The sequence below is a fragment of the Bison bison genome, unplaced genomic scaffold (genome assembly GCF_000754665.1).
Source record: "Bison bison bison isolate TAMUID 2011002044 unplaced genomic scaffold, Bison_UMD1.0 scf7180017864260, whole genome shotgun sequence".
Lineage (NCBI taxonomy): Eukaryota > Metazoa > Chordata > Mammalia > Artiodactyla > Bovidae > Bison > Bison bison.
The window spans coordinates 2083634-2111243 of NW_011494832.1; the positions used below are offsets into that span (position 1 = coordinate 2083634).

A 27610-nucleotide genomic window follows, 5' to 3' on the forward strand; every position below is an offset into this window, starting at 1 on the left:
TGTATAAACCCCACACCACATACTCCATTCATTAGCAGTCAAGCATATCCCTACTGATTAGTGACATTCAGCATTTGTTCATATACCTGTTGGCCATTTACATGCTTTCTATGGAAAAAAATGTCCATTTAAGTCCATAGTAGTAGTAGTGAAGTCGTTCAGTCATGTCCGACTCTTTGTGACCCCATGAACTATAGCCTACCAGGCTTCTCCGTCCATGGGATTTCCCAGGCAAGAATACTAGAGAGGGTTGCCATTTCTTTCTCCAGGAGGTCTTCCTGACCCAGAGATTGAACCCAGGTCTCCCACATTGTAGGCAGATGCTTTACCATCTGAGCCACCAGGCAAGCCCCATTTAAGTCCATAGCCCATTTTTAAATTGAGTTATTTAAATTGAGCTATTATAAATTGAGTTGCTTGTTTTTTCGGTTTTACTTTTTGCTTCCCTTAATTATATGAATTCCTTTACATGTGTAAACTAAATAAATGTAGGAGTCCTGTATATATTTTGCTGATTAATTCTTTTTTTGTCCCACCTTTCAAGGCTATTTATTGATTATTGTGTGCCAGCTACTGTGGGATCTAGGTCTACACGTATAAATAAGAAGCTCTCCCTGATGCAAAGGGCTTAAAGTCCAGTTGGAAAGACACATAAAAAAAATGATTACAAAGAAAACATACAGATGGCTAACAAACACATGAAAAGATGTTCAACATCACTTATTATCAGAGAAATGCAAATCAAAACCACAATGAGGTACCATTTCACACCCGTCAGAATGGCTGCAATCCAAAAGTCTACAAGCAATAAATGCTGAAGAGGGTGTAAAGAAAAAGGAACCCTCTTACACTGTTGGTGGGAATGCAAACTAGTACAGCCACTATGGGGAACAGTGTGGAGATTCCTTAAAAAAACTGGAAATAGAATGGCCATATGACCCAGGAATCCCACTGCTGGGCATACACACTGAGGAAACTAGAATTGAAAGAGACATGTGTACCCCAATGTTTATTGCAGCACTGTTTATAATAGCCAGGACATGGAAGCAACCTAGATGTCCATCAGCAGATGAATGGATAATAAAGCTGTGGTACATATACACAATGGAGTATTACTCAGCCATTTAAAAGAATACATTTGAATCAGTTCTAATGAGGTGGATGAAACTGGAGCCGATTATACAGAGTGAAGTAAGCCAGAAAGAAAAACACCAATACAGTATACTAACGCATATATATGGAATTTAGAAAGATGGTAACGATAACCCTGTATGCAAGACAGCAAAAGAGACACAGATGTATAGAACAGTCTTTTGGACTCTGTGGGAGAGGGTGAGGGTGGGATGATTTGGGAGAATGGCATTGAAACATGTATATTATCAAATGTGAAATGAATCGCCAGTCCAGGTTTGATGCATGACACAGGATGCTCGGGGCTGGTGCACGGGGATGACCCAGAGGGATGGTATGGGGAGGGAGGTAGGAGGAGGGTTCAGGATGGGGAACACGTGTACACCCGTGGCGGATTCATGTCGATATATGGCAAAACCAATACAATATTGTAAAGTAATTACCCTCCAATTAAAATAAATAAATTTATATTTTTAAAAATAAATGTTGAATCATTAAAAAAAAATCATTACAACAGAAAAGATTAAACCAATAAATCTTTGTTCTCTCCTTCCCTTGATTTCTGTCTTCCAAAAGTAATTATTGCTCACTTTATGTATGTGTGTATGTGTGCGTATATATATATATGCATATACATATATATATACATATATATGTGTGTGTGTATATATATATATAAACCTTTTGACTTCTTCAGCCATTTTTTTCCACCAGCAACCCCTGTATCTGGCAACCACAAATCTGTTCTCTATCTATTAGCTTGTTTGGTTCGTTTTATTTTGTTTAAATACATTTTTCTTTAGGTTACACATATAAGGGAATTCATACAATATTTGTCTTTGTCTTACTTCATTTAGCATAGTGCCAAGTTTCATCCATGTGGCTGTGAATGGCCAAGATTTCACTATTTTTTATGACTGAATAATACTCCACTGTATGTGTATATGTATATCTGTGTGCTTGTCTATCTCAATTTTTTATCCATTTTTACATCAATGAATACTTACATTGTTTCCATATATCTTGGCTATTGTAAATATGGTGCAATAACTATGGGGATGCAGTAGTCTTTTCAAGTGAATGTTTTCACTTATCTCAAATATAAATATCCAGAATTGCTAGGGAGTTGGTGATGGACAGGGAGGCCTGGCATGCTGTGATTCATGGGGTTGCAAAGAGTTGGACACGACCGAGTGACTGAACTGAACTGAACTGAGGGTAGTTTTAGTTTCAATTTTTTGAGGAAAATCCATACTGTTTTCTGTAGTAACTACAATCCCCCAGAGAAGGCAATGGCAACCCACTCCAGTGTTCTTGCCTGGAGAATCCCAGGGACGGGGGAGCCTGGTGGGCTGCTATCTATGGGGTCGCATAGAGTTGGACACGACTGAAACGACTTAGCAGACAATCCCCACAAACAGAGTGTCAGGGTTCCCTTTTCTCCGCATCCTTGCCAATTTTTGTATTTCTCTTTTTTCCAAATTCATTTATCTTTTTTTTAAAATGTATTTTCTTTTTTTCAATTATTTTATGTTGGAATAAAGTTGATTAACAATATTGTGTTAGCTTCAGTTGTACAGCAGAGTATTTCAGCTATACATATAATATATCTATTATTTTTACAATTCCTTTTCCATTTATGTTATTATAGAGTATTGAACAGGGTTTTCTATGCCATACAGTAGGTTCTTATTAGTTATCTGTTTTAAATACAGCAATGTGTACATGCCAATCCCAAACTCCAAATCTATCCCCTGCCATCTTCCCCGTCTGGTAACCATGCATTTATTTTCCAGTCTGTTTCTGTTTTGTAAATAAGTTTGTTTGTACAATATTTTTTAGATTCAACATGTAAGTGATATCATATTGTATTTCTCTGTCTAATTTACTTCTTTTAGTCTTGATAATCTCTGAATCCATCTATGTTACCACAAAAGGCATTATTTCTTTTAATGGCTGAGTAACATTCAGTTGTATATATGTATCACATCTTCTTTACCCATTCATCCATCAATGAACATTTATGTTGCTTTCCTTGGCTATTGTAAATAGTGCTGCAGTAAACACTGGGGTTCATATATCCTTTCAAACCATGTTCCTCTATGGACATGCCCAGGAGTGGGATTGCTGGATCTTATAGTAGCTCTATTTTTGTTTTTATAAGGACCTTCTATACTGTTATCCATAGTGGTTGTACCAGTTTATATTGTAGCATAGAAGGGTTCCCTGTTCTCCATACCTCTCTAGGCTTTATTGTTTGCAGAATTTCTGATGATGGTCATTCTGACTGGTGTGAGATGATATTTCATTGTAGTTTTGATTTGCACTTCTCTAATAATTAGCAATGTTGAGCATCTTTTCATGTGTCTCTTGGCCATCTGTATTTCTTCTTTGGAGAAATGTCTATCTAGGTCTTTGGTCCATTTGATTTGGGTTGTTTGATTTTTTGATATTGAGCTGCATGAGCTGTTTGTAAATTTTGGTAATTACTCTCTTGTCGGTTACACTGTTTACAAATATTTTCTCTCATCCTGTGGGTTGTCTTTTCATTTCATTTATAGTTTCCTATGCTCTGCAAGGGGTTTCCCTGGTAGCTCAGCTGGTAAAGAATCTGCCTGCAATGCAGGAGAACCCCAGTTCCATTCCTGGGTCAGGAGGAAACCCTGGAAAAGGGATAGGCTATCCACTCCAGTACTCTTGGGCTTCCTGGTGGCTCAGACAGTAAGGAATCTGCCTGCAATGTGGGAGACCTGGGTTTGATCCCTGTATTGGGAAGATTCTCTGGAGGATGGCATGGCAACCCCCTCCAGAATTCTTGCCTGGAGAATCCCCATGGACAGAGGAGCCTGGCGGTCTACAGTTCATAGGGTCACAAAGAGTCAGACATGACTGAGCAACTAAGTACACGCATACACGCATACACACACACACACACACAAACACACACTCTGTGCAAAAGCTTTTGAGTTTAATTAGGTCCTGTTTATTTTTGTTTTTACTTCTATTACTCTAGGAGACAGATTAACAAAAGATATTGCTGCAACTTTTGTCAAAGTGTGTTTGATGTGGATTGCCTTGAATCTGTAGATCACTTTGCGTAGTTTGAATGTGTTACCAGTATTAAATCTTCCGATTCATGAACACAGAAATGTCTTTTCATTTGTTTGTGTCTTTAAATTTTTCATCAATGTTTTGTAGTTTTCTGTATACTGGTCTTTCATTTCCTTAGTTAAGTCTTTTATGTATCTTATGATTTATGGTGTTATTGTAAAGGAAATTATTTTCCTAATTAAGCCTTACATTGACTAAATAATTTCCCACTGGGAAAATGTTCCTTCAGATGCAGACTCTGTGTCAAAGGCTGGAAACAATTTCAACTTTGTCACTTACTACCTGAGAGACTGCTTATAAGTTACTAAACATATTTGAGCTTCAGATTCTTCCTTGTAAAAAGGAGTAAAATAATATTTTAACGGAAGAAACATTGTGAAAATTATAGATAGTGTATGCAAAGCATGAAGCCTAGTGTATTAGCCAGGATTATATAGAGAAAGAACAAATTGGATACATAGGCCTAAAAACTGAGAGCACCAAGGGATAGAAGATCGATGGTCCAACTCAGTCAGGCAGAGAGCAAATTCAACCTTCTTTCACCTTTTTGTTTGATTCAGACTCTCAACATGTTGATTGTTGCCAACTCACATTGAGGAAGGCCATGTAGTTTACCAAATTCACCAATTAAAATGCTTGTCTATTCTAGAAACACACTTGTGGACATACCATAAACAATGTTTAACCATATATCTAGGCATCCCACTACTGCTGCTGCTAAGTCACTTCAGTCGTGTCCAACTCTGTGCGACCCCAGAGACGGCAGCCCACCAGGCTCCCCCGTCCCTGGGATTCTCCAGGCAAGAACACTGGAGTGGGTTGCCATTTCCTTCTCCAATGCATGAAAGTGAAAAGTGAAAGTGAAGTCGCTCAGTCGTGTCCGACTCCTAGCGACTCCATGGACTGCAGCCCGCTAGGCTCCTCCGTCCATAGGATTTGCCAGGCAAGAGTACTGGAGTGGGGTGCCATTGCCTTCTCCGCAGGACCCACTCAAATTCACACACTTTTTTTTTTTTTAATCTTTTGATGCTGTAGTTATTTCAATCCAGAGGTTTATCCATTTGTGTATTCCCTTTAGAACAACCCTAACAAAAGAGGTTGCCCATGTCTAGCAACTATTTACCAACACATTAAGTTTATTATTTCATCAGCCCTGGCTATTAGATAGCATTTTAAAAAAATATCTAAGCACATCTTTGTCTCTTTATCTATTATTTGTCCTAGTTCCACTCTTTAAAATCACATAGAACAAGTCTCATTTATCTATTATGGCCTCCTCGTCAGACCACAATGCTCATGTTCTCCTAGAGCCTTCTCAGTAAAGGTCCCATACCAAGTTTAAGAAAAATCCAAGACTAGCATTTGGTCCTTCAGTTCCTAGGCCTCAAACATATTCGTGAACAAATACATTTTGGTTTCCTCTAGGCCACAGATGTTCCCCATCAATGCCTTGTTTCCCTGGAGTACTAAAATCTTTCACTAACTATCCTCTATATTATAATACATTTATAGAATTTATTTTTCAGAAAATGTGATGGTGATATGGTTTTGCTGACATCAAAGAGATAAGAACTTTCTGGAACACACAGATGTAGCCTGGGATGCAAACAACTCTACCAGACAATCACCCAGTTCTGAACACTACAGTATTATACTTCTATTTAATTCCTTCAAGTACACTGCTAACATTTCTCATACATGAAAGCCGATTGCTAGCCAAAAAAGTTGTCAATGACTGCTGTAGGATTGGAATCCATCAAGCCTCAGCAAGGCCTGTTAAAGTTAATTCTCTCTCTAGCAACCCAACAGTCCCCTCCCACAGCAGCTTCTCTTTACAACCCAAATTCTAGCTTCTCAACCTTCTGTCTCAATATTTTCATGCTCATATTTAATGTATTTTGTTATCTTTGGCAAGATCTTGATCAATACTCTCTTATTTTGAGGCAGCTGTGATCTACTTTCATTCTTAGAAATGATCTGCTCTCCTATATGATTTCTACTTCTACTATTTTTTATGAAAAGTAGATGACAATGTATTTTTTCATTACTAGAGGAGTCATTAAATTTATGTAAAATTTAAATGAAACATGTAACAAAAATACTTTTCAAGTTACTGCAAACCCATGTTGGAGAATACAATTTTATTAAGTAATATTTCTGAATCCAATTTTGTAATAAGAAGTTATTGGAGTCTACCAAGCAGCAAGTGTGGTCTCAAGTTACAATATAATAGAATTAAATGAATGATAATTATAAGAATACCCAAGAACAGAAAGTAATAAGTGACAAGAAATATATGGGATGTATTTAGCTGAGAATGAGCATTAACAAGGGATGATTTAGAAATGAAGTAAAATTTTAAAGAATAAAATAATAATAAAGACTAAATGAAAATAAACTACATCTCTTCCTTTGTTAGCTCAATATTTTCATATACTCAGAGAGAAACATTTTTACTCCCCCCAAAAGCCTTCTGATTACTACAAAAAAGGCCTGCCTAGATAATGAAACAAGAATTTGAAGATGAAAGAATAATAAAAGAAGAAAATGTTAAATTTTCTAAACTACAGGGATATAGTTTTATATTATAAAGAGAAAATGAGATAAAATATCCATTGAAATATTTTTCTCCATTCAAGCAAATATTAAGTATATAGGACCCATTTGGGAAGAGGGCAGATTCTAGTATACCGTAGCACTTACTGAGTAACATGAAAAGTATAGTGAATTGGGATAAATTACATCTGTTTTTAGATAAATACCCTGCCAAACCATATAACTCATCTTTGAACAAAACTTCCATGAGCACACCCAATTCTAAAACATTGCTGCTTCCTACACAGGAGCGAGAAGTCATTTTAGTTAAATTTTCACTCTATTCAACAAGTCATTGCTTTGTGGAGACATTTGTAAATAGCTGTATTATTCTCATTGTTGTTCCTTGTAGCTATACAGGTAAAAAAATAATGAAATGTAAGAGTCAGCACCAATATATAAAACCATCTGAAGTAAAACTGCAGCATATCCCCAAAAGGGAGGATTTTTAGGACATAAAGTAGGAATATAGTAGAGAATCCATTAAGGGCTCTCAATTTTCAGGAGACATCAAAAGATAAACAAAGAAAGAATAAGAAAGAGAATAAAGTCAGTGGGATTTTGGTAAAAACCCTTGAAAGATCAGTAAAAAGAAAATAAATTCTGAGAGAATAAAAATATGACAAGAGCTAAACATTAAAAGGAAAACTAGCATGAAAACCACTAGTTTTCTTGAAGTTTTACTAGAAGGTTAGTACAAAGGCAGGACCAAGAAAATGAAGGAAAAACATGATAACATAATGCTGCAAGAAAGCTTCCCAGTGTAAAATATCTTTAGCTTCTGATCAACATTTTGCTTCTAAGATGAATATATATAACACTCTCTGAATGTGAACTTTTCATGAAAATAAGCCAAGATAATGTTGTATCATTTCCTTCCCAATTGTAAATATAGGCTTTGAAAAAGTAGCCTGCAGCTATCACTCTTTAAGATTCCTAGAGGACAGATGAGTATTTCAAAAAGTGAAAAAAAAAATCTACAAACTAGTATGTTAAGATTTTAAAAAATGAGTGGATGAACTTATAAATTTGCAGTTTATTAATACATTAATTTTTAACAGTTTGGTAATGAACCAATTCCTTTCATGGATCACAACTTTGTCATGGTGAAGGGGCTTGCATAACTCAATGAAGTTATGAGTAATAGGATGAAAGCTATGACAAACATAGACAGCATATTAAAAAGCAGAGACATCACTTTGCTGACAAAGGTCTGCATAGTGAAAGCTATGGTTTTTCCACTAGTCATGTACAGATGTGACAGTTGGACCATAAAGAAGACTGAGCAGTGAATAAGTGATGATTTTGAATTGTGGTGCTGGAGAAGACACTTGAGAGTTCCTGGACTGCAAGGAGATCAAAGCAGTTATTCCTAAGGGAAACCAACCATGAATATTCATTGGAAGAACTGCCCACCTGATACAAAGAGCCGACTCATTAGAAAAGACCCCGATTCTGGGAAAGACTGAAGGCAAAGGAGAAGAAAGCAGAAGAGGATGAGATGGATGTATAGCATAACCCACTCATTGAACATGAATCTGAGCCAACTGCCAGAGATAGTGAAGGACAGGGAAGCCTGGAGTGCTGCAGTCCATGGGGCTGCAAAGATCTGGGCATGACTTAGTGACTGAACAACAACAACCGGGAGATAGTGGAGGACTGCAGAATCTGGCATGCTGTGGTCCATGGGGCCTCAAAGAGCTGGACGTGACTTTGTGATGATATAGCAACAATAAGTGCACCAATAGATTTATAGGTATATTTTAAATCTAACATATTCAAAAAATGACAAACATTATCAGGACCAAGGTACATGTTTTTTCCAACTTCATTACAATCTAGTCATTTTAAAAAATATATTTATATAAGTCTGGAACACTTGGGGCATATAAGAACACCAGGTTTGTCTGCATTTACTGAATACTTTCATAAATTAATCATAGACAGTTTCATCAAGTATTTATTTGAATATAAATTTGAACTGACATTATAAATTGCTTCTAGACAAAAGATAGTTAAAATATTTTATACCAAGATATGCATTCCATTTGCTCAGCATTTTCAGGGAGTGTAGTATTCTATTTAGGTGAATAGTCTAGCCTTTCCCTATTAGAAGCTCAAACTTTTAAAATTTTAATCATCTTCGAAGGAAATATTTCTCAAATGTTACTTTTGCATATGTTAACTTTTGATTTGCTCAAGGTCATTATAAGGAAAATCAGTAGCTGTGCTGGGTTGCAGTACTCTGCTATTTTTGGGGAGACTGACAAGTGCTCCCACTATAACAAACAATCCTATATGATTCTTTTTTTTTAAATTTCATATGTACAGTTTTTGTACTTTTCCCCTGTCCTGAATCACTGTCAGGTTATCAGTGTGCCTGTCTCTAGGAGTCTCCATCCTCCAATCCGCTGCTACATTTTACCATAAATTACAGAACCTTTCTACCTGTCCTATTTGTTTGGCCTCATTACCTCTGTTCTCCACCTCTCCACTGACATTCTATACTAGATTTAGAAAAATCAAGATAGTCATCATAAAACTTTGACAAAAAGCAATCATGAAAGGAAAGGAAAGGAAAGTGAAGTCGCTCAGTCATGTCCGACTCTTTGCGACCCAGTGGACTGTAGCCTACCAGGCTCCTCCATCCATGGGATTCTCCAGGCAAGAATACTGGAGTGGGTTGCCATTTCCTTCTCCAGGGGATCTTCCCAACTCAGGGATCGAACTCGGGTCTCCTGCATTGCAGGCAGATGCTTTACCCTCTGAGGACATAAATTATATGACAGGGTAATTATCAGTTTAAGAAGTATTTGGCTTATAAGTCAATAGAACATAGGAGGTGGACATGGAGAGTTGCAGGAGGGCTACTGGAAGATATGGTTTTGTTAACTAAGTTTAGTAGGCTTGGAATTTGAGTAATCTAACAAACAATAGATCACTATGATGAAAATCAGACTATGAGGAAAGGCCATAGGAAGATAAGATATGAATTCTGGAGAAAGTATTAGAGTTTATAGGATACCGAGAGAGAAACAAGTACAGGAACTCAAAACAGGGACTCATGAGGTAAATAATGAGAATTAAGACAAGAACAAAATGATTAAAATTATAATACTAGAGAATCAAGGACAAAGGTTCTGAAGCTAAATTGATGCTGTAGCTCTAAACGTCTGACCTAGAGCATTTTGAACTAGGAAGTGGATGTGTTCCAGAGTTTCAATTCTGTTTGAACTTGTAGGTAGGAATTAAGGGATTCCCATTGCTTTCTTGGAGAAGGCAATGGCACCCCACTCCAGTCGCATAGAGTCGGACACGACTAAAGCAACTTAGCAGCAGCAGCAGCAGCATTGCTTTCTTGGAGGAAGGAACCTAGGTATTTACTCAACTTTACTGAGTGCTTCCTAAATGCCAGAAACCATACTAAGCTCAAGAATTAGCAGTGATCCAAACAAATTATTTAACCTCTTGAGGAATTGACATTCAAGTGGGTGGATACTGATAATAATCAAATAAACAAATGGACATAGGATGGATTTTTAGTTATAGTCAGTACAATAAAGAAAATAATCAGAGGAAGGGAGCAAAGAATGTCAGCAGGTGTTACTTTGGATAAGGTTGTCAGGTAAGAGTTTTCTGAAGATTCTTAGATGAATATCACAAATAAGAAAAAGGGATAGCTGTGGGTATTTTGAAAACAAATAGTCTAGGAGAATGAAATGGCAAATTCAAATCCCAAATAAGTGAGAATGTGCTTGTTCTGTTTGAGGAACAGAAAGGAGGCCAGCACAGCAAATAAGCTAAAGACGTGCATGCTAAATCACTTCAATTGTGTCCAACTCTTTGTGACCCCATGGACTGTAGCCTATTAGGCTCCTCTGTCCATTCTCTAGGCAAGAATATTGGAGCGGGTTGCCGTGCCCTCCTCAACAGGCTGAAGATAGCATGAGTAAAATTTTCCATTTTATTATAATTAATAACAATTATCAATTTTCAATCGGGCCTTAAAAATTCATATTTTAGAGTATTTAAGAATAAACTTTAATGAAAAAATTCCCACGTAGACAAGATATGTTGACTACTTGAACTTTATCTTATTTGCTTGTTATATACATACATATACAGCTCATAATAGACCTGAGAGAGCCGATAACTGTATAGAGAGGGACTCACTGCTTCAGCAAATTAAATTTTAACCTTATCTTATGAATAATTTTCCATAATTGCCTGAGTTTAAAGTCTTGGATAAGGAAGAACTTTTGTATGGAATGAATCTTACACAGCATGACTGTTTTCAAATATAGGGACAAAAGGGTATTTTTTGAGAAATGATGGTTTAGCTGGTAAAGAAGCCTTAGCCTGCAATGCAGGAGATACAAGAGATGTGGGTACTATCCCTGGGTGGGGAAGATCCCCTGGAGGAGAAAAACAGCAAATCAGCAACCCACTCCAATATTCTTGCCTGAAAAATCCCATGGACAGAGGGGCCTGGCAGGCTAAGGTCTAAAGGGTTGCAAAGAGTTGGCAGAACTGAGCAACTACGCACTCCCACAGGCACTGCAGTCACAGTTTGACTAGTGTTTAGTCAAAGCACTCAATATATCTATTTTGCAGCATGATCAATGGAAGCCTCCAAGTTTCAGAATTGTTTCATACACAGTCTGAATGAGAATTATAGTTTATAAAAACAATTCATAAAACCATCTACATCTATTGTAACTTTGTTGGAGTTTGAGATCAATGTTCTGAAATAAAGTATATATTGCTGATGCTGCTAAGTCGCTTCAGTGGTGTCCAACTCTGTGCGACCCCATAGACAGCAGCCCATCACGCTCCACCATCCCTGGGATTCTCCAGGCAAGAACACTGGAGTGGGTTGCCATTTCCTTCTCCAATGCATGAAAGTAAAAAGTGAAAGTGAAGTCGCTCAGTCGTGTCCGACTCTTAGCGACCCCATGGACTGCAGCCCACCAGGCTCCTCCATCCATGGGATTTTCCAGGCAGGAATACTGGAGTGGGGTGCCATTGCCTTCTCGGGAAATAAAGTATATAGTAATAAAAATTAGAGCATGCACAGCTTTCCTATTTTAATGATTTTCATTCCCCCTGAGAGAAATAACAAATCTATGGTTAATCAGATTGTAGACCCTACTATCTCTTACATTAGAAACATGGAAAATATAAGGAAAGGACATCTCAGAAAGTTTTATTTTTCAGATTTATACACAAAATTCATACACAAAACTGGCTTTTGTAAAGTAGGATGACAGGTTATAGTTTTCAAATAATGTACGAAATAAGTGTTTGAAAAAAGCTTGACATGAAAGGGACATCAGGGCATCACAGAATAACTGGAATAAATAAAACTTCTCCTTTAGGAAGATGTTTATGTCTAATATAAGACTAATGACAAGAGCCACTGTTCATCACTATACTGATATTATTTTAGAGAAACATGAACTCTCATGTAGAAGACTGTTGTAATCACTTTGATCAAGAATTGATGTTGTGGAATGAGTAAATGTACTGTCTTTGGCATTTCCTGGTGACTCAGATGGTAAAGAAGCTGCCTTCAATGTAGGAGACCAGGGTTCTATCCCTGGGTCGGGAAGATCCCCTGGAGAAGGAAATGGCAACCCATTCCAGTATTCTTGCCTAGAGAATCCCATGGATAGTAGAGCATGGCAGGCTAGAGTCCATAGGGTTGCAAAGAGTCGGACATGTCTGAGCAACTAATATTTTCACTTAACACTGTTTTTGATAGTCACAGAATTGTAAGATACAGTAAATATCTTTCAATATGTATCAATGTACACATAAACATTACAAAATAGTTAATTTCAATATTGTTATCCATTTTGTGCCCACTCAGAAAAACAGCTCAAGGGGGTCTTGAAACTATTTACCCAATCGGCAAAGGCAAATAGATCCTGCTTGTTTAAGTAGTGGAAAGAAATACAAGTAAAAAATTTAAAGTCAGGCATTTTTTCCTTCCCACTATATGAATGTCATGATATTTGTTTCATATGAAATCTCAATTTGTTTCAGATAAAAATTAAGAGATGTGTACAGGAGTTAGAAAATCATTGTAATTAAACACGTAAGCTTGAGGGACTCTAATAAACCCTAAATATCACAGTTTTGGATAATATCATTGTGAGTTGTAGGAGAGTCAAAGAAGCAAGTCTTATGTCCATTATTACTGGCTTTATTTTAATAATGTACTCCAAATAAGGTTGGTCCTGATCCTTTCATCTACATTAAACAAAAACATATAGAACCAACTTGGAAACTGGTTAATATTGTAGTTTAGGTAATATTAACAGTAAACAGGTCATTTTATTTTCCTTGACTTCAGTTTGTAAGTTATAATTTAAACAATAATATTAAATTAGTTAATTAATTTATTGGTTTGTCCCATCTACTCCCTTTTGGGAAAAAAGAATACTTAGAAATAGGCATTTGCATTACATATTTTTGAAAAGGCTGGGCTTATAAAAGTCTCAAACCAAAAGAGAATTTTAAAACATTTTAATGCACAATAACACTCCCAGTCTTGGTACCTTACACAGGAGCAAAGCAGCATGCAAAAATCATATACTCTCTGTAAATAGCTTTGAACACAAATTGAATCACTTACAAAAAACCTCTGGCATTATAAGATCTCAAAGGGGTGTAAAACTTCACTAAATGTGTTTTTCCTTTACTGGTCAAATAAACATGTAGTGAACCTTATGTGCAAATGTTTAGTGTTCCTAAAAAGAACACCAAAATGCATGGCTTAGAATCTTCCACAATAGGAAAATTGTCAAGAGAAAGAAAAAGAAAAAAAAAAAATGTTACAATATGTTCAAAAGAAAAAAAAAGTTACAATATGTAATAACAGCTGGACCCTTTTAACCGCGAGCTCCAAGAATCTACTGTTGCTGTGGGGGTTATTATTTACATAGTAAAAATTTTCTCTTGTAACAGAATATAAGGGAAAGAGAAAAAAATGAATTTTCTCTCTCTTTGGTGTCCTGGAATGACAGCAATCATAGCATCAACTGAAGCATTGATCTGCCCTTCAGGAAATATTTACATTTCAGTGGATAGAACGTTGGGTTTATAGAAGAATGGCTTTTCTGAAGATTGTTTATATTACCCATAATGATTTTTCATTGGATTGAGCATCCCTCAGACACCAATGCTATCTTGACTGGAAACAGAGGATCAAATTTCAATAATACATGTACCTAGCTAATGCTAACAAGAGAAGGCAATGGCACCTCACTCCAGTACTCTTGCCTGGAAAATCTCATGGACAGAGGAGCCTGGTGGGCTGCAGTCCATGGGGTCGCAAAGAGTCAGACACGACTGAGCAACTTCACTTTCACTTTTCACTTTCATGCATTGGAGAAGGAAATGGCAACCCACTCCAGTGTTCCTGCCTGGAGAATCCCAGGGACGGGGGAGCCTGGTGGGCTGCCATTTATGGGGTTGCACAGTCGGACACGACTGAAGCGACCCAGCAGCAGCTAATGCTAAAAGAAGTAGATGTGACTTTAATTAGTGAAATTGAATGATTTTGTGTAAAATTTATTGTATCTCACTCATCATAGGAGAGAATGGCTTATTTTTCTATAAAATGATTCATCCTTAATACTTAAAATTTTATAGAGTGATATGTGATATATCAGAAAGAATAGCACTCATGTACAAATGCTGGAAAAAACTTGATTTTCAGAATCCTTGTAGTAAAACTGTTTAAGAAACTAGGTATGCTGTTTAAAGGAAGAGGAACCAGAGGTCATATTGCCAACATCTGCTGGATCACAGAGAAAGCAAGAGGATTCCAGAAAAACATCTATTTCTGCTGCATTGACTACTCTAAAGTTTTTGACTGTGTGGATCACAACAAACTGTGGAAAATTCTTAAAGAGATGGAAATACCAGACCACCTTACCTGCCTCCTGAGAAACCTGTATACAGATCAAAAAGCAAAAGGATGGTATGGGGAGGGAGGAGGGAGGAGGGTTCAGGATGGGGAACACATGTATACCTGTGGTGGATTTATTTTGATATATGGCAAAACCAATACATTATTGTTAAGTTAAAATAAATAAATAAAATGGAAAAAAAATAAAACAAAAGCAAGGATTAAAAAAAAAAAAGTTAGAACTGGACATTGAACAACAGACTGGTTCCAAATTGGGAAAGGAGTAGAGAAAGGCTGTATATTGTCACCATGCTTATTTAACTTCTATGCAGAGTGTATCATGTAAAATGCTGGGCTGGATGAAGCACAAGCTGGAATCAACATTGCCAGGGGAAATTGTTTTTCCAGTGGTCATGTATGGATGTGAGAGTTGGACTGTGAAGAAAGCTGAGCACCGAAGAATTGATGAGGAGAGAAGACTCTTGAGAGTCCCTTGGACTGCAAGGAGATCCAACCAGTCCATTCTAAGGGAGATCGGTTCTGGGTGTTCTTTGGAAGGAATGATGCTAAAGCTGAAACTCCAGTACTTTGGCCACCTCATGTGAAGAGTTGACTCATTGGAAAAGACTTTGATGCTGGGAGGAATCGGGGGCAGGAGGAGAAGGGGACAACAGAGGATGAGATGGCTGGATGGTATCACTGACTCGATGGATGTGAGTCTGAGTGAACTCCAGGGGTTGGTGATGGACAGGGAGGCCTGGCATGCTGTAATTCATGGGGTTGCAAAGAGTTGGACACGACTGAGCCACTGAACTGAACTGAACCGAGGAGAAATATCAATAACCTCAGATATGCAGATGACACCACCCTAGTGGCAGAAACAGAAAAGGAACTAAAGAGCCTCTTGATGATGGTGAAAGAGAGTGAAAAAGCTGGCTTAAAACTTAACACTCAAAAAACTAAAGTCATGGCATCTGGTCCCATTACTTCACGGCAAGTAGATGGAGAGACAATGGAATCAGTGACAGACTTTATTTTCTTGGGCTCTGAAATCACTGTGGATGGAGACTACAGTGATGAAATTGCATCAGGAGATGCTTGCTCCTTAGAAGAAAAGCTATGACAAACCTAGACAGCATATTAAAAAGCAGAGGCATCAATTTTCTGACAAAGGTCTGTATAATCAAAGCTATGGTTTTTCCAGTAGTCATGAACGGGTATGTGGATTATACCACAAAGAAGGCTGAATGCTGCAGAATTGATGCTTTTGAACTGTGGTGCTGGAGAATACTCTTGAGAGTCCCTTGGACAATAAGGAGATCAAACCAGTTAATCCTGAAGGAAATGAACCCTGAATATTCACTGAAAGGACTGATGCTGAAGCCGTCACCTCATATGAAGAGCTGCCTCATAGGAAAAGTCCCTGATGCTAGGAAAGATTGAGGGTAGGAGAAGGGGGGGACAACAGAGGATGAGATGGTTGGATAACATCACTGACTCAATGGACATGAGTTTGGGCAGACTCTGGGAGATAATGAAGGACAGGGAAGCCTGGCATGTGGCAGTTCATGGTGTTGCAAATAGTCAGACACAACTGAGCAACTGAACAACAGCAAGTCCATATACCATGATTAGGAGAAACCACAGTGTTAAGGTGAAGGTGAGTGTCGTATTTTCACTATATTCTGTTAGATGTCCTAATAACTTGTGAGCTTGATTTGGTCCTCTTAAAAATGGAAGGAATCAAGCTTATGTCCATTTAAAGAAAAACTTTAAAACCAGTGGTTTCTTCAATAGATAGAAAAACAGCTTTGCTTCATTTTAAAAGCAGAACAGCAAAATACAATATTAAACGTTAGAACTGCTGCTCTGGAACATGATCGTGGATAATCTCACTTGAAAAATTAAATAAAATTATTGTCTAGGTGCAGCTCAAGTGACATGGGTTTAGTTAATGATGACATTCAGAATGCAGGCTGAGGCAGTGTGAGTGTCCGGTGAAACCATGGATGCAGCATTCCAAACACTGGAAGTTAAGTCAGGCAGGATTCATGGATTTAGATACCTGGGTAATTCAGCACTTTGGACAGCTCTCAAGGGCCATTGTTTCCTTCTGTAAAGTACATAACCTTTCAACTACCAAATGTACTTATTTAATTCTACCTGTCAGTATCTCATTTATATCCGCAGATGACCTTAATTCCAAAAAAATTGCCTGCATTCATCCACAGAACTCTGTGATTTATGTTTCACATGAAGCCTATATCTTCAGTCCTGATACAAAGGTTCATGGTGTTATCTCCTGTTACTTGAGGTTAAGTCAGGCTGAAACTAGGCCTTGTCATATTAATTTAATTTTCAACCTGACTGAATATGAAAAGATGAAGATGAGATCATCCAAGTCATGGAAGAGTCTTTACCAACACCTGATGGCCCATTAGAGTCAAGTCCTCTGGGCCATTTACAGGCAAGGCCATTTGGCAGCTGTTGTATAACAAACTGAAAGAAGTTGCTCATACTAGATGGGGGGTTGGTGATGCAGAAAAAACTTTAAGAATCTGCTAAAATGCTGTCTCGTGCTATGTGGTCTAACTGCAGATGATGGTACAAGTATATTAAAGCTTTCCTTGCAGCCTCGGATCTGGAGCAAGAACTTTGAGCCAATATCTAAGAGGCAGAACTAAAATCTAGTTTCTAATCAAAGAACAGATTCTAGAATTTGTCAAATTAGACTTACTGACAACAAGACAAAAGTACATACGCACATACATCAGTCTTAAGACTCCCATATAGTTAACAGGTCTGAGCTGAGAGGAACTCAATTTCTTTCTAAGTTCTTTAGTGGATTCACAGATATCAGAAGTGAATTTTCTTGTCTGGCTGAGAGCTGTGAAGAGTAGGCATGAGAAGGCATGAGAATGGTCTAGCAAGAAGGAAGAAGAACAATGGCCCAAATAGTATGGAAGGGAAAACATATAACAGGGAAACTGGCATTTTGTTAAATAAAACTTACAAGAAAGTGATACAAGAAAGCTTGATAAATATAAAAGCCCTGAGGTCTGTCTTTATCTAGTTGAGTAGAACATGATTGCTACACAGTATACTCTGAAAGAACCAACAGTAGAAAAGGCATTCCCTAGGCTTCCATGATGGGTAACACATCAATAACACAAGTAACTCTGGTAGCTCTGAGTTTAGAGCTTGTGATTAATCCTGAAGGAATAGGAGTGATTTTTATTAGAATGCCAATTCTATTGATTTCTCAGCTGTAACTATAGGAAAAATCTGAAGATTTTGATATCTGAGAATGCTCCATTCTTGTCCACCCAGATGGTTATCAGTCAGTTCAGTTCAGTTGCTCAGTCTTGTCTGACTCTTTGCGATCCCATGAATCGCAGCATGCCAGGCCTCCCTGTCCATCACCAACTCTTGGAGTTCACTCAGACTCACATCCATAGAGTCAGTGTTGCCAAAGTCTATGCCCCAACCAGTAACGCTGAAGAAGCTGAACGGTTCTATGAAGGCCTACAAAACCTTTTAGAACTAACACCCAAAAAAGATGTCCAGATGGTTATACGACCTAAGAAAAGAGATTCTTATTTATCCAAGTACATAATGTGTTTTTATAAATAATAGCCCTGATTCTCTGAAGTCATATGTGTAAATCAGCCTCATTATTCAAAAATCAGCTCTATGAACATGGGGGTGATTAACAATTTGGCAACAATTTAGCCAACTTTACTCTCAGTGCTAAAAAAATGTCTTGAAGAAGATTCAGGACAATCCACTGTAAATCATAACAAAACTTAGTTATGTTTGTATGGTTTCAGAATATTTCCCTCAAAATTTAGCTGAAACCTAAAATTTAAGCTAGGCTTTAATTCTAAAATATTGATATTAAACTCCATGGCATCTAGTTTATCATGAAAATACAGGAAGTTTAACATGAACATTTAATTTTTTACCTTCTATATAGTTAATACAATCCTTAACAAAAGAATAAGCCATATTTGTTAATCATACTACTCTTGGAATGATCTTGGTTGTTAAGGCATAGGTTCTCTGCTACATAAATACGGTAACTAAATACAAGGTGTTATTATTGGCAGACACAGAAACTAATGAATGATGTTGCAAAGTCCACAGGAAAATATACTACAAAATTCATTGTTAATTTACTCTGACTTCTTTGATATCATTATTTTCTATGATTTATACAGGCATTTTTCATGTATACTTTAAGGCATCTTATATGATCAGCATAGCTTTTTATTTAACTGCTATGTGTAAAACAGATAAGCAACAAGAATATATTGCATAGCATAGGGAATTGTACCCATCACCTTATAACTCTCAATGGAGTATAATCTATAAGAATATTGAATCATGCTGTATATCTGACACTAATACTCTAAATCACCTATACTTCAATAAAAATAAATTATATAATATTTTCAATCAATCTTCACTATCATTCATTTTTGACAAGAAGAAACAACATTCAAATATAAAGTCATTTTCTTTTCCTAGGTATTTTTGCTTATTTCCTATGAACGTGGCAATAAGTAGCTTAATGTCTGAGCTAAAAACTAGGCACATGTCTCAGCCTGAATTGCCATAGAAGTGTGAGGCAAAACAAGATTATAATACTTTTGACAACTTAAAAATACTGAGTTCTTAAATAACTATAGTCTACTGGACATTTACAAGTAAATGAAGGAGGAAAAAGGTGAACAAACTGTTACAAACCTAGGTGCTCACTGTAGACCTCTGATATTTGATGGGTTAAGCAGCAATGCATATGAGTTTTGTTTTTAGTATCACACACCATTAATTATAGTTCAGTAAGACTAGATTCATCTTTGGACTTCATAGTACATATAAGCAAAGTTTACATATACAATACTGTGGTATAAGAATAAAAGTATTATTTTCTACTGCTTTCTAGTTCCAGTAAAATCTCACTGCTCAGACACAGATCTGTAATTTCATTAGACATAAACTATTACATGCCTGTAGATGTTAATTAAACATATACAAGGAATCATGTTGTTATTTATTCGTATTTTTCAATGCTGTCATTATCCTTTTACAGGTAAGACTACTGAGGTTCACAGACACTACCCGGGTTACTTAATGTTCACAATGGGTATGGAGTAAAGCCAGGTTTGGAACTGAAGCAGATCCTGGCTTAGGTTACAGCGCTTTTTCTACTAAAACGTACTTCCCACATTCAAGGTTTTAATTTCATTCATTCATGTTTGACACAGGCATGCAAGTAAACTTATGGTACAGCTTTGGAGTTCATCCACAATTCATATTTTTTCCTACACCATCATTTTCTACGAGAGGCCAGTGAAGGCCAGTGAAATGAAGTAACTGGAGAAAACTGCACAGAAGTAGTTACAGGACTGTGTTCCTTTGGATGCTACCTAAAGATGAAGATACTTTAGCTGAAGATCACAATTTACTCTCTGGATATCCATAACACAAGGTTACAGTGGGAATATACATATATATTTCTATTGGCATCTCAAGAGAAGAATTTACCCAGATATATTTTAAATTTTCTTTACAAAATACTCTTCTAAAGTGACCTCATAAAAACTCTCAAACCAAAACAATAGCAATTTAGTAATGTGGTGTTCTAATGCATTTCAGTCGAAAGAGAAAAATGTGATGCAACAAGAAATAAATTCAGCAGTAGAACTGTGCTTACCTTCATAAGTCCCACTTTCTAGGAGAGCACCACTTTTCTCCAATTCCATAAAATCTTCAACAGTGATGAAAATATAGTCCACTCCAGGGACCTCACCCTCCTTATGTGGCCTTGTGGTGCCTGAATAAGGAAAAAATTAAAACAAAAGAAAGACTCTAAGTGATTTGTTGCTGAATTTTAGAAATACCACCACACTTTTGAATATTCAATAACACTTGTTTGTACATCCTGTGAGTTGGCAGTTTGCATTTGTCCTTCTGTTTGTTTGGAAACAGAAAATAGCAGAGGGTTAAGATTAAAGGAAACATACAAAGCATTTTTCTTCAAGTTTATAAAGGGCTCATCGCCATGGAATGTGGCTGCATAGATTTTTCAGTGAAAAATGCAGACCATTGTGCCCTTTTAGAAGAGGTGGTTGGAATATTGGGCCAGGAGTCTGCTAGCTCAGGAATTTACATATCTCAGTTCCATGAAAGGACCTCTATTGTTCTGTAGACTGCTTTGCTATAACATAAAATATAATGGAAAATAGAAATGTTAGCAAAATGTCAATTTACTTTTATATTTTCATGATCTGCTCCTTTGAGGGAGGAAAGGTGTTGTCATTTGTTAAAAATTATTTTGTACCAAATAATGGTTGATTTCAAGAATCAGAAAATCTTTATTATTACTTAGAATTAAATAACTAAATACTAATTAGAATTGAGAAATGAGTATAATTAAATCAGTATTATATTAGTAAGTCATTTTTCTTCCTTCATTCTTGCTTTTAATTCTAATTAAATTGGGAGGTGATACCCTCCCAGGGGTCATTGCAAGGGTCCACCACTCTTGTTTCCTGTATATCGCCTATAGAGCAAATAGCCACAGGAACTCAATCCTATTGCTCAGTATAGCTCCGTTGGAGAAGTCAGGTTCTGAGATCTCTGTACAGCTTGTGAGGTAAGAACCAAAAGTGAGACATATCAAGGCTGTGGATTTGTTTCCTGGAACTCGTCCTTCCCTGAGAAAGCTTTAAGCATTTTTCTTCCTTTTTCAATGCTACCTACATAAGACATTTTGCATAGTCTGATTGGAATTCCCATAAGGCATACATGCAAATAGTATGCACAAGTTCATAGAAGGGAAATATGTTAGGGGAAGCACACTGATTGAAACCGCCCACCCTGGCCAGGCACCATAGTAACCATTTGCATGAGTTGTTTTATGACTGGCGATCCTGATAAGGAATACGGAACTAATAAGCCACCACCAACCAGAAGAGTTCGGGAAGGGTCTAAAGGAGACACAGCGTGTCCATCCACTTCCCAGAATCCCTCTTGCTAGCATCCATCTTGGCTGAGCAATGCGTGCACCACCAGGAAAGACTCTGAATTAGAGTGATTGGCGAAAGACCACCCGTAAACTAATCCCATCACTATAAAACCCTAGACTGTGAGCCACGCGGCAGAGCAGTTCTCCTGGGTTCCCTTACCCTACTGCTCTCCACCCGGGTGCCTTTTCCCAATAAAATCTCTTGCTTTGTCAGCACATGTGTCTCCTCTGACGATTCATTTCTGAGTGTTAGACAAGAGCCCAGTTTCGGGCTCTGGAAGGGGTCCTCCTTACTGCAACAAATATGTAAACAAAGTACTAGTACTTGCAGGCTTACTGACGTGTAAGCTACCGTCCACATTCTCTATATACCAGAAAAAGTATTAATATTTCAAACCCTTAAATTTATTTCACTTTCCAAAATCTTTACCAACTAGGCCATGTAATGGCCAATCAGTTCTTCCTTTAGTATATTAGGATCAAATCTGGATGACAAATGAGAGGCATAAACTAATGTCAGAATATACAATGTGTTGGAAAATTCATTTTGGGTAAAAAATGATTAATTTCCGCTGGCAATATTTTTTAAAGTTTGAAGGCATTATGTTCTAAAATTAAATTTTAAAACCTTCTTTGAGGGTTGCAAAACAATTTTTCCTCATAATCATGTTTAATGACTTCCCCCTGAATTTGTTATTTTAACTGTGCATTTTTTAATGTTTTATAATATTCACTACTGCTTTTATGTTATAAAATACAAACCTCCCACACCTAGTATGCATAATGTTGTCAAATCAATGTTTCTATGAGAACCTTAACTTTCAATATATTGACTTTTTATGTGCTTAACCCTTGTGAATTAAAAGCCCATTAACACGGTTTTTGGCAATCAATTTGTTTTTCTATTTATTTAGAACATACTCTAATCATTAAGAAAAATTACATAACAAAATTTCAATTTTCTTTCCTAATTTATCTGCATGTTTCAGAGGCTACACACTTTGACTAATTAAATACTTGCAGTGCAGTAACGTGCTGCTAGCACAATGTAAGCATTGCCCACAAGCTTGAGGGCAATTTCCAGGGCTGCTGACTTGACTAGCATGAGTTGCCTCACTGAATTCTAGTGAACATGTCTGGGGCTGTGCTTTTCTTGGAAGGACCATTAGTACTTCGGTTTACTGGTTGGTTTTCCGTCTACACCTTGCACATCAGGCCAGTGTGACAGTTCTTGCCTCAGGGATTCTGCCTGTGACTGCATCATTGTTACCTGTTGTTATTGACCTGCCTAATGCTGGCTGCCTGATAGGACCGGGGGCCCGCCCACTTCACTGTTCTTGATGAAGTTCTACAGTGCAATCTTAAATGCTGCAATCCCCATCTTTGGCATCAATCTCCTACTCTTTACTCTCATTATGTTCTTCTAATTACAGCCTCCAGTCTCCTGATCTCTCTTAATTTTCCTGATGTTCCTCATATTTGACTTCACTTGCTTTTCTACCTACTAAGGGACTGGGGATCTGAAATGTCTTCTTTCCTTTAGTTCATCTTCAACATTTCCCATAGCTTAATAAGCCTCTGAGTTCTCTATCAGCTATTTAATTCATAGACTACAGCTGCTGTAGAAAACCATGAGCTTTCATTGACAAAGTACCCTACAGATTCAGGCTTTTTAATGTTAGTTTTTTTTTTTTTTTTCTTGACAAGTTTTTTGTTCATTCATTTTTATAATCTGAAGTATAGTTGATTAATGAAGTTGTGCCAATCTCTGCTGTACAGCAAAGTTGACTCAGTTTTACACATATATACATTCTTTCTTTAAAATATTCTTTTTCATTATATTTTATGTCAGGAGATTGGATATAGTTCCCTGTGGTATGCATAAGGACTTTGTTGTTTATCTGTTCTAAATGTAATAGTTTGCATCTACCAACACCAAATTCCCAGCTCTTCCCTCTCTGCTCCCCCTTCTAATGTTGGCTTGATTCTACTGATGGATGGAAATCCTTTTAATAAGGATCTCCTTCCCTCTCTGACACCACCCCACCATTTTCAAATACGCAAAGGCTTCGACTTTCAGCAGAAGACATTAGCTCATTCTCTTTCTGGTGATAAGGAGATATTCTGAAATAAAATTTCTTAAAGTTTCCTAATGTCTACCTCCTTCATCTGCATGATTTTCATCCTTAATTCTAATCATCCATCCATCTTATCATGACTAATCTCTTCTGTTTTCTCTCAAAGTCTAGTTTTTATGTTTTATCAGTTACACATTATATTTTAAAGACTCTATACTTCTACAAGATTTGTTATTCTACAAGTGTACAAGCTTTTATTTTGTAATGAAGACTTTTATCACCCCTCTCCAACACACTTTTCATTTTATCCACTTTTAACTCTTTAGCTGATTTCTGTTTTACCTCAACATCTTTGAATAATTAACTTATGGTTCTTGTTTTTATTTTAGTCACTATTGTGAAAGTGTCAGTTGCTCAGTCGTGTCCAACTCTTTGCGACCCCATGGACTATAGCCAGGCTCCCCTGTACATGGGATTCCCCAGGAAAGAATATCGGAGTAGGTTCCCATTCCCTTCTCCAGGGGATCTTTCTGACCGAGGGATCGAATGCAGGTCTCCCACATTGCAGACATTCTTTACCATATGACTCACAGGAAACTACTGATTTCTTGGTAAAGCAAATGAAGATTTTGGCTCTTTTTGCCCATATTTCTTATATCACTTCCTCACATCACTTCCTCCTTTTTTCCTCCTCCCATTCTCCCAGTAGAACAAACTTGCATTAGATTACTATTTAACATTTACTATAATAATACTATGTAAATCTATTTCCAGCAGAACTATGTACTGCACTGATTAATTTTCCTTCCTTATATATTTTTACTCTAGATTGAATATTTAAATTTCTACATTTCCACATATTGATCAATATTTCGATTAATTCTCTTTTCCTTGGATACACAAATCTCTCAGAATATACAAGAATATTTAATATTTTGTCAAGTTTAACCAATTGAAGACATTTCTCCTAGAGACTTTTGACCTGTTTCAATGTGGACTATGCTCATCTACTACACAGCAGTCATCCTGGGAGCACCATTTGCCACCATCCTGGGGATTCACTTTGCCTCTTCCCTCTGTTTTACTTCCTTTTTCCCAGATCCTGTATCTCTTTTTGTAGTCCATTCCCTCATTTTGGCAGAGCAGAAAGTAAGAAATCTTTCATCAAAAGTTATATGGGAGCTACATTTTTTGAGACTTTGCATGTCTGAAAATGTCTTTATGCAACCCTCATGAGAGGCAAATTTGACTCAGTATTTCAGGAAAATAGCATAATGAAAGCATATTTCCATCTTGTTCCTCTTCTTAATGTCACCACCATTTTTCCAGTCATGCATGCCCTGAAACTTTCCATAAGTGTCACATTTCAGGTCTCTTTCACTCTTACTATATCTCCAAATAGTTGGCAAATTCCATGCCCTATAACTCCACAGTGTCATCCTTCTATCCTGTACTATCTCTGCTTCAAAGACCTCCCTCCTGGACCAAACAACATCCGTGTCACTGGTGTGCTTGTCTCTCCCTTTGAGTTTGTCACTGAACTACCTGATTAGCCATAGTAGAGGATGAAGTTAATCACAGCCTCTTCAAAGAGTTTACCTACCCAATCTGTAGTCAAGACATTTGACTGAAAAAAGTAAAGAAAGGAAAATACTACAATTTAAAAACAGTCAGAAAAAGCTCAGATTCTATGTTACAAAGTCTCTTTAGAGGGATTTGCCTTAATGGAACATGTGAGAGGACATAATACAGGAATTTTCCACATCAGAAATATCTTCATTTATCCTTTCATTTTAGCCGAAATTTTCCACGATTAGAATTACTCTTTGGCCTAGACAAGATAGAAACTAACTTTAAAGCATATGCTATAGTAGATGGGAATGTGAGCCATGGAGTCAAACTGCCTGAGCTTGTTGATGCTCTACCATGTGCTATCAGTAATATCTTGAGGAAGGTTTTTCATCTCTATAAACTCTAGGAATAATAGTAGGAATAATACCAGTAGCATCTTTAAGTAGTTACTTTGGAGAACAAATGAAATAATCCATATAAAGTACTTAATGTCTGGAAAATTCCAGGCACTCAGAAAAAATTATGTTAAGTACTCTTGTCTGAAAGAACAGAGATGACATCAAGGATAATTGCTTTTCCCCATGAATTCTTGCCACAAATTATTAACTGAGCACTTATGTGCCAAACACTATTCAGGATACTGGTATATATCTTTGAGGAACACAGAATAGAAAAGGAACTTACATTCTAACAAGAAGAGACAGAGAATAAATACATAAAACATTTTTTTCTAAGTTATATAATATTCTATAAAAGGGTTAAATGACCATAAACCAAGGCATAGGCATCTATGGACTATTTAATGAGTAAATTACTGAGATTTTTAACCATTTTTTTAGACAATACAGAGCAAAACTTTGATTAGAAGGACTGTAAAGGAGCTGAAAGGAAGCAGAGACTTGCAATATGTGGGCTGCAAGCCCCAGAGGGGTGAATTGAGTTTGGCTAGGGACCTGTGGGGAAGAAGGCAATGGCAACCCAATCCAGTACTCTTGACTGGAAAATCCCAGGGACAGGGGAGCCTGGTGGGCTGCAGTCCATGCGGTCGCTAAGAGTCGGACACAACTGAGTGAATTCACTTTCATTTTTCACTTTCATGCATTGGAGAAGGAAATGGCAACCCACTCCAGCGTTCTTGCCTGGAGAATCCCAGGGACAGGGGAGCCTCGTGGGCTGCCATCTATGGGGTCGCACAGAATCGGACACAACTGAAGTGACTTAGCAGCAGCAGCAGGGACCTGTGGGAGTCAGCAGAAGATCCACAAAGAACCTGACTATATTTTAAAAGGAATCACTAAAGTCTTAGAGAGAAACTTCACTTAGTGCATGTACTTGGTCTAGTTTATACACTGGTGTCCAATAGGTATTTTTGAAATTTCAAGGCTATTTTCATAAGGTTGATAAGTATAACAGAGCATACTGGACTCTGATGACTGGTATATGTACACACACGTAGACACACACACACACACACACACATTACCCTTCATTTTTTTTTAAATTTTGTTTTATTTTTAAACTTTACATAATTGTATTAGTTTTGCCAAATATCAAAATGAATCCATCACAGATATACATGTGTTCCCCATCCTGAACCCTCCTCCCTCCTCCCTCCCCACACCATCCCTCTGGGTCGTCCCCGTGCACTAGCCCCAAGCATCCAGTATCGTGCATTGAACCTGGACTGGCATCTCGTTTCATACATGATATTTTACATGTTTCAATGCCATTCTCCCAAATCTTCCCACCCTCTCCCTCTCCCACAGAGTCCATAAGATTGTTCCAAACATCAGTGTCTCTTTTGCTGTCTCGTACACAGGGTTATTGTTATCATCTTTCTAAATTCCATATATATGCGTTAGTATACTGTATTGGTGTTTTTCCTTCTGGTTTACTTCACTCTGTATAATAGGCTCCAGTTTCATCTACCTCATTAGAACTGATTCAAATGAATTCTTTTTAATGGCTGAGTAATACTCCATTGTGTATATGTACCACAGCTTTCTTATCCATTCATCTGCTGATGGACATCTAGGTTGCTTCCATGTCCTGGCTATTATAGACAGTGCTGCGATGAACATTGGGGTACACGTGTCTCTTTCCCTTCTGGTTTCCTCAGTGTGTATGCCCAGCAGTGGGATTGCTGGATCATAAGGCAGTTCTATTTGCAGT

At 37.3% G+C, this 27610-nt stretch overlaps 1 protein-coding gene across 1 annotated transcript in view; it reads right to left on the minus strand.

Moving 5' to 3' along the window:
• MAGI2 (membrane associated guanylate kinase, WW and PDZ domain containing 2) overlaps positions 1-27610 on the minus strand; it is a 1467824-nt gene that overhangs the window by 636872 nt on the left and 803342 nt on the right. Inside the window, 1 exon segment of the mRNA XM_010848097.1 lies at positions 20475-20594. Coding sequence (XP_010846399.1) covers positions 20475-20594 — 120 coding nt within the window.